This window comes from Acanthaster planci, linkage group LG12 (assembly GCF_054643075.1).
Source record: "Acanthaster planci isolate LZ-2023a linkage group LG12, COTS_SCS, whole genome shotgun sequence".
In the NCBI taxonomy this organism is placed as follows: Eukaryota; Metazoa; Echinodermata; class Asteroidea; order Valvatida; family Acanthasteridae; genus Acanthaster; species Acanthaster planci.
Genome location: NC_141788.1, coordinates 7,450,078 through 7,456,865, shown reverse-complemented (window position 1 = coordinate 7,456,865; position 6,788 = coordinate 7,450,078). Strand labels below are relative to the sequence as shown.

General features: G+C 46.2%; 1 protein-coding gene across 3 annotated transcripts; it reads left to right on the top strand.

Annotated features, from left to right (window-relative positions):
• Positions 1-681: 681 nt before the first annotated feature.
• LOC110977783 (uncharacterized) lies at positions 682-6,777 on the top strand. 3 transcript variants are annotated; one of them, XM_022232217.2, is made up of 10 exons: positions 682-935; positions 1,383-1,643; positions 2,094-2,196; positions 2,906-3,001; positions 3,430-3,650; positions 4,086-4,177; positions 4,397-4,622; positions 4,757-4,882; positions 5,001-5,178; positions 5,761-6,777. In XM_022232217.2, exons 1-10 carry the CDS (start codon positions 906-908, stop codon positions 5,934-5,936), a joined length of 1,509 nt encoding a protein of 502 aa, XP_022087909.2. In that variant the 5' UTR covers positions 682-905; the 3' UTR covers positions 5,937-6,777. The 3 variants fall into 3 exon arrangements, with proteins under 3 accessions (XP_022087909.2, XP_087000316.1, XP_087000315.1); XM_087144190.1 differs by lacking the exon at positions 682-935 and adding an exon at positions 954-1,019; XM_087144189.1 differs by lacking the exon at positions 682-935 and adding an exon at positions 966-1,030.
• The last annotated feature ends 11 nt before the right edge of the window (positions 6,778-6,788 follow it).

Here is a 6,788-nt window from a genome sequence, read left to right as displayed (position 1 = left end):
CAACACGTTGGCCAATCACAATGCGCCAAATCTGTCGACCCAGTGCGTGTTTGGAGAGAGTCGACAGATTTCGCGCGTTGTGAATGGCCAACGCGTTGCAAGTTGCAACCTCTTGGAGGCGCACTATTGTGAATTGCACGTATTCGGAAAGCGTTTAGCATTTAAGAACTATCAAAATGTGTCACAGGCTGAACGTCGGTAAGATTTGGAGCTTTGCTTGGTAGAAGTTACACGAGCTGTCGTGGTTCTGAAGAGAGTGATTCCACGGTGTACGCGCAAACCTACAGCTCAGGTTGAACGTGTTTCAGACAATGCTTACCAAAAGTGTTCAGTTAATGTGTTTTAACTCTACTAAGCACTTTTCATAAGTCATTAGTCAGCTGGATTAAAAATACGCGCGTCTCTCGTGTATAGTGATCACGTGACCTCTCAACAGTTCCAGAACGGCAATACCCTGCACAATATGCAGTAAAGGAGGACCCCCCCCCATGTGACGCACAAGCTGTATACCCTGAGACTATTGTGCCCACAGCGCCCCCTCGGAAATCTGAAAGGAATTCCAAAGATTCCATCAACGTAAAAGAAGATACAATAGAGGGGGCCCCCTTTATCGCATATCTTGCTTTTCCTTACCGAACGTGATCTGAACAACAGGTAACTTGAACCGTGTAATGGTTCGAGTAAGCCACCTAAAGAGGGCGCTCGACATGGCTGTCTGTGGTTACAGCACCTGGAGAAATTTTCCACAATTCCCATCATTAGCATTACAAGGCATGTGCACGGAACGCATCGCGCTGCTTGAGTTTGGCTGAATACTGTTGATTGCAAGTGAAAGGTTCTTTGCGAAGTGGACGCAGATACTTAATTCTGACACCAATTTCTCGACAGCCTTGTTCCGGGAGTTAATGCAGACAGGAAGACGTGCTCTAGATGTGGTGAGTTGACTCCAGGTTTATTTACGGGGCATTTTCCAGCTTGGATGCAATCAGTGTTTGAAACATGGGTGGGAATATACCTCGGTAACTAACAGGTTTGACAGAACTGGAATACAAAAGGTTTCTTAGTCTCAATTCCGAAAAAAATGTTGCATCGTGACTCCCCTTTTTTCATCATGTATCATCTCAATAAAAGTCAGTCATTACAGAAATGCTGGAAAGACACGAATTCTGGATTGAGAAACATTTAATGATGTTGTTGGGAAATACGTAGAAAATTCTCTTCACTCCCCATAGACTTTGTACACAACTGCTGAAGTGGAGTCAGGATGCAACATTTTTTCCCTAAATTCGTTTTTTTGAGTGAATGAGTAACTACTGGCAATACACGTGGTGAATAACGAGGTGTCAAGATTCACCATACCTTTAATTTTGCTTGAATTCAAGGATTATTTTGGTCGAACTTGGGAATTGCCATCGCTAGCCATGATCGGCATCCACCAGGAGCAGCAGCGGGGTCGGGCCGGGTCCTTCGACCGCTTCATCCCGGCCAGGGACCGACTGAACTTCGCCGCCGCTTCCTACGAGGTCTCCCCGACACCTGGCAGCCGGGGGAGGGCCGACGAAGATGGGGCGTCGAGCCAAGACGTGTTCTTCGAGTCCAGGAGTGAGGCGAACAACAGCGATTCCGTCTGGAAATTCGGGGAGGTAATTAGCGATGATGTTAGTTTGTTTTGTTTTCTACAATCGGACAGGATAAAATGACCACTCAGGCATATCTTCGGGGAGCAGAGACGTTCTCTCGGTCAAGGCGAACCGTAAAAACTCCCATTAGAAAATTTGAAAACCAAAAAGTAATAAATATATTTCACAACTGTAATGCAAACACATTGCACGCGAACAACTGCATGTTTCTGAAGCCATTTCAGCGCCATTTTTCATTGATAAGAGTAATATTGAATGGAAGTATTTGTTTTATTATACGAATTCACTTGCTTTCAGGGGGACGATGTTTTACGTTCTGAGATTTTAATCATAGAAATACGGCTTGTCAATATACTGTTTGCAACCGATAAACAAAACTTCTCCAACAAAACTAGAACAAAAGTCTTTATCGCTGACAGCTTTGTTGTTAAGTTTGATCAATTTTTTCTACAGTCTCAAGCCGATTACCAACAACGGATGGCTCTCTTAGCCGAGGGTGTTGTTGGCGACAAGGTCTTCGCCTTTAGACCCCGTCAGCGAAGCGGCAGCTGGAGTGGTAAACACCCACTTTCAAACCTGATCCGCCTTGAGCAGAAGCACCCCCTCATTGCTTGTAAAGAGCCATGCTGGTGGGGAGGTGTTCATTTTACGCGAACGCAACGCATGCGTCTCGTAGCCGTTTGTGAACCTGTCCAGCGAAATGAAATTCTTAACAAAGGAGCTTCCGTTGCACGGAAAATTGCGCCTTCTCTTGGTCCAGATCGGGGCCCATTCCGCAATTTCTATTTTTGTCCAAAATAATGGAAATCTTGGACGAATCCTGCTCGTGTAGGTTTGAGGGTGTGTATTGTATAGCTTCTTATCCGAATCATCCCAGGCTACCATTCCTTCGCTTCTGCAAGCAGCCCCATCCATTGATTCTGAGGGTGCGGCTAATTTCTCTGAGCTCTAATTGGATAGAATCGCTTAACAGGTGTTTGCGTATGCGCGTAGAGTGTGAGTGCATGCAATGAATACTTAGTCTAATAACGCTTAGTGTTTGACTTTATTGATCGGCTGTCATTCAATACGGGCGATTCACAATAGTGCGCCTCCAAGAGTTTGCAACCCGTTCGCCAATCACAACGCGAGAAATTTGTAGACCATTTCCATACGCGCATTAGGTGGACAGATTTCGCGCGTTGTGATTGGCCAACGCGTTGCAAACTCTTGGAGGCGCACTGTTATGAAATGCACGTGTTAACCAATTATCCCTCCGATTGCAGGCAACAGAGACGTCGCGACGAGCCAGCTGCCGTGTCGAAAGTTGCCGCCCTCGCCGACACATGCCTTAGAAGTCAACACTCTCAACACAGCTCGCGGTAAGCCGGTAATCAACAGGGAACTTGATGAGAATCTCAAGTGGGTTCCATCCAAAAGACCTTGTCAGAGAAGAAACGCATTTTCATTGTGAAAAGACCAAGCACGTTGTACTGGCATGACGAGCCAATGACTACTAAATTTGTTAATTATAATCGTCCACACAAACGCATTTAATAAACGACCAAAAGCATCGCAAGGACACGTCGACAGAAGTAATTTGATGCAGCTTGAAATCGAGAAATATGAGAAAATTAATTTGTTACCAGCCATTCACAACATTCATTTGGTGAAGACAAACTCGCGGTGACAGAAAGAAAATGTCCCGAATGAAAGGATGTTAAAATGTACACTCGGATTTCCTGGTTCACTGCTTAGTTTTAACAGAATCAACAACTTCTTTTCGCATTAAAATGGTTTGTCTCCTCAGTGGGCTCGTCACAACTCTTCGACATCAACTCTCGCGGCCAGCTGGCCCTGCCGCTTGGAAGACAGCTCCACGTCCTGGAGCTTGGCCAAGCTGATGTGAGGTTCAAATCCTTCACAGTCAGCAGCGAGCCGGCTGGACGGGACGACGCCCACTACACTCCCTGCTGCGTGCGGTGGAGTCCCGCTGGCAGGGCGGTTGCGGTCTGCGCCCAAGCTTTGCTGGCAAGTTGAATGCCTTCACTTATGGCCTTACCTGCGTCCGTCTCGAGTGTTAAGGGACACTCGCTCACCCGTGATAAACAGCTCTGCTATCTGTTGTTGTGTCTTTACAATTCCAGTTTGCGAAGTCAAGCACACTTCACCTGAAAATACATACAAGTGTACCATTGATGACCAACCAGACGCCAGAAGTTTGAACCACGTGACGAAACGGGAAGCTCACTGGTCGCATCGCCTCCCTTTAGTAGCCTTGATTCCAGACCATAACTCTCATTCCTGGTCCCAGTACCTAGAGTCGTATGCATTACCGCATGACTGCTCTTACCTGCTAGCTTTCGTTATCATTATTCGTTGCACATTATACAGCAGATTTGAATGTTAGAAATAGAAAGTGTATCTGTCTATATCTTGAAGTACTGCATTTGTCTCCTTTTGAAGCTATTTGATCCTGAGCTCGGTCGCATTACCGCATCGTCGACAGATTTCTCGCCCTCTGATTGTCTGGACTGGAGTCGGCATTGCTTATCAGCGTGAGTTGGAAATTATGACAATCCTGGGACCACATATCAACAATAGATGAGCCAATAAATTTAGCTTTCCACAAAAAAAAAAACTTATCCATGTATGGTTGAGGTTTGCCTTATTGGTCAAGAGCAAGATTAATATTTAAAATAGACATACGTTCAGAATAATTATTGTAATAAAGTAATTGATAATAGTCCAGTTCAGCCTTTTGTCCTAAACCTCAGAGGGTATTCTGATGGGACTGTAAAGGTGTACGACACGCGCTGTAGCCTGAGTCCAGTCGGGTACTTTACCACCAGCAGCCGGCTCAGTGCCGTCAACACCCTGCGGTACTCCACCGACGGAGGCATGCTGGCCTGCGGCACGGCGGACGGCAAGGTGGTCATGTGGGACGTCAGGCACCGTGGGAAACCCCAGCACGAACTGGATGCGCACAGCGATGGTGTCGGTGTGAGTATCCCCGGTATCCGGGAGCAAGCGGCGTTCGGTGCTCGTCGTGCACGTTTTTTTTGGGGGGGGGGGACCCTGGCTCGGCCCATCATAGTCCATACAAAAGTCGGTTGATTGTTACTCTTTCTTTTCAGGCAATGGCCTGGTGCCCATTGAAACCATGGTATGTAACTACAGGAGGAAAGGCAAGCGACCAGACCATTCGGATATGGAACGTTTACACGGGGATCTTGAATAAAAGCATCATGGTGGGGTCAGAGGTAGGACTTTTTGTAGCCATCACTGTTACCAGACAAGTTTGTTTGAGAGGTAGTTTATGCTTTTGCCGTTCGAACTTCACGTCCTGTTTGCTTTTGTCCTCGTGCATGTTCGATAAAGGTGACTTCGCTGGCTTGGTGCGAACAGTCGTCGGAGTTGGTGTCCAGCCACGGCACCGAGAGCGGGGAGGCCAACATCCGGGTCTGGAAATCTCCCAAGATGCACCTGGTGGGGGAGATGAGGCGACACGAGGGCCGGGTCTTTCAGGTGGGACTGACGCCTGACGGCAGCAAACTCAGTAAGTTTTATTAAAGTTTGCTAAGTGCTTCAGTCATTTTCCTCCCTTGGGGGGCCACTGGAAAGATTTTCCTTAAGGAACCCTTAAAGTACACACATCATGTGGAAATTATCATTAATACTGACGCAAGTTGGAGTTTGTTTAGTAGTGACGTTAACTCAGCCAAAAGGTGCAGTGTCGCACCAAAAGTTATCCTGGTTCGTCGTAGATGACTCGAAATATTCATGATAATCAGAAATTTGATGACCCCTTTAAGGGTGGGCACTTTAAGAATCTTGGGTGAAAGCACTACTGACAAACTATGAAAGTTTATGATCGTTGATACTTTTACACTAAAGGCCAGGCCATACTTTAGACAAATGCGAAGCGAATTTGACTTCACCAAACGTTCGCAACACAATGTGGTCCACTTTTGCAACTTTGTACTGCGAATATTTATCTCGCGTCTTCACGTTCGCTTTCGCGCCAAGTACGAACCGGCCTTTCATGGTTGAGCACGCACATTTCAACAGAATAGGCAAGCTCTGTATACGTCATGGATGGGTTGACATCGCCTCCCTCCTCTCCGCGTCTTGTTTCCAGTTTCTGTAGGCAATGATGAGATTCTGTGCGTTTGGGACTTCTACCACGCCGATGCTGCCTCCCTAGCGTCCCCTCTAGGGACCGCCCACCCGAGGCGGCGCTCGTCCACATTTAACTCGCCAGGCAAGAGTCCAGGAGCGGTCACCTCGCCTCTTGCTCTTGGGGGCCTCCGATGAGATCGACGGCCGGGATACGAGAAATCCTAGTGGACCTGAACGTTTTGGAGAAATGGCACTGGAAAGAGCCATAGATACTATCAAAATTACTGCTTGTTAAAAAGGCTACGGTTGCCATAGTAATCATATTAAGGAGAGGTAGAGCAGAATAGTTTTTGTGTAATTTATGTTTACAGCAAATTATGTAACACTGAAAACTTTGGCCGCAGTTTTCCCAACATTTGAGGCTATGCAAATAATGCACAATTTGAAACAATGCATGTGCAGAATTCACAAGCCGAACAGACATTAAAGGACCGAACTCCTGATATTCGAACATTTTGTAAATGAGGTTTAGGAAGGAAAGCAATCGCTCTAGCCATGTAACAGCCACGGTACTTTCTCATGAACCATGCCTTCAGTGACCGTTTATCACTGCATTATTTTTACCTGAATTCACCGAAGTCCACACCCTCTAAACGAGACAGGCACTCCGATGGAGGCTTCTCCGCCACCTGTGTCTGCTTCGCGGTGAGAAACTGTCTGTCATAAATATTAAGGGCAGGAAATGCATCATGAGGTCAATCAACCATTAATGTTGAATTCTGACGGGTTGAGAAAGACAAGGCAAGACGGCCCTGCAAAAGGTTAGATTGAACTTCGGTTTGTAACATATTTCCGCTAAAAAGGTATTTACAATTTCTTCCAGTGCAGGTGGCCGGTAAGTGACACTGACAAAAGAATGTAGATTAAGTTTTTGTTGTTTTTTTTTCTAGACAAAGCCGCCAAAAGGACACGTTTAGGCTTAAATTGTAATGAATGTTAAATCAGTTCTTCACAATAAATACTTGTTTCAGATATACACGTTTTTCT

Bases quoted from the DNA above. Each gene is read 5' to 3' on its own strand.
- LOC110977783 (XM_022232217.2), top strand. From the start codon at position 906: ATGCAGACAGGAAGACGTGCTCTAGATGTG. The intron at 936-1,382 runs GTGAGTTGACTC...CTTGAATTCAAG, and splicing joins GAAGACGTGCTCTAGATGTG to GATTATTTTGGTCGAACTTG. The intron at 2,197-2,905 runs GTAAACACCCAC...CTCCGATTGCAG, and splicing joins GCGAAGCGGCAGCTGGAGTG to GCAACAGAGACGTCGCGACG.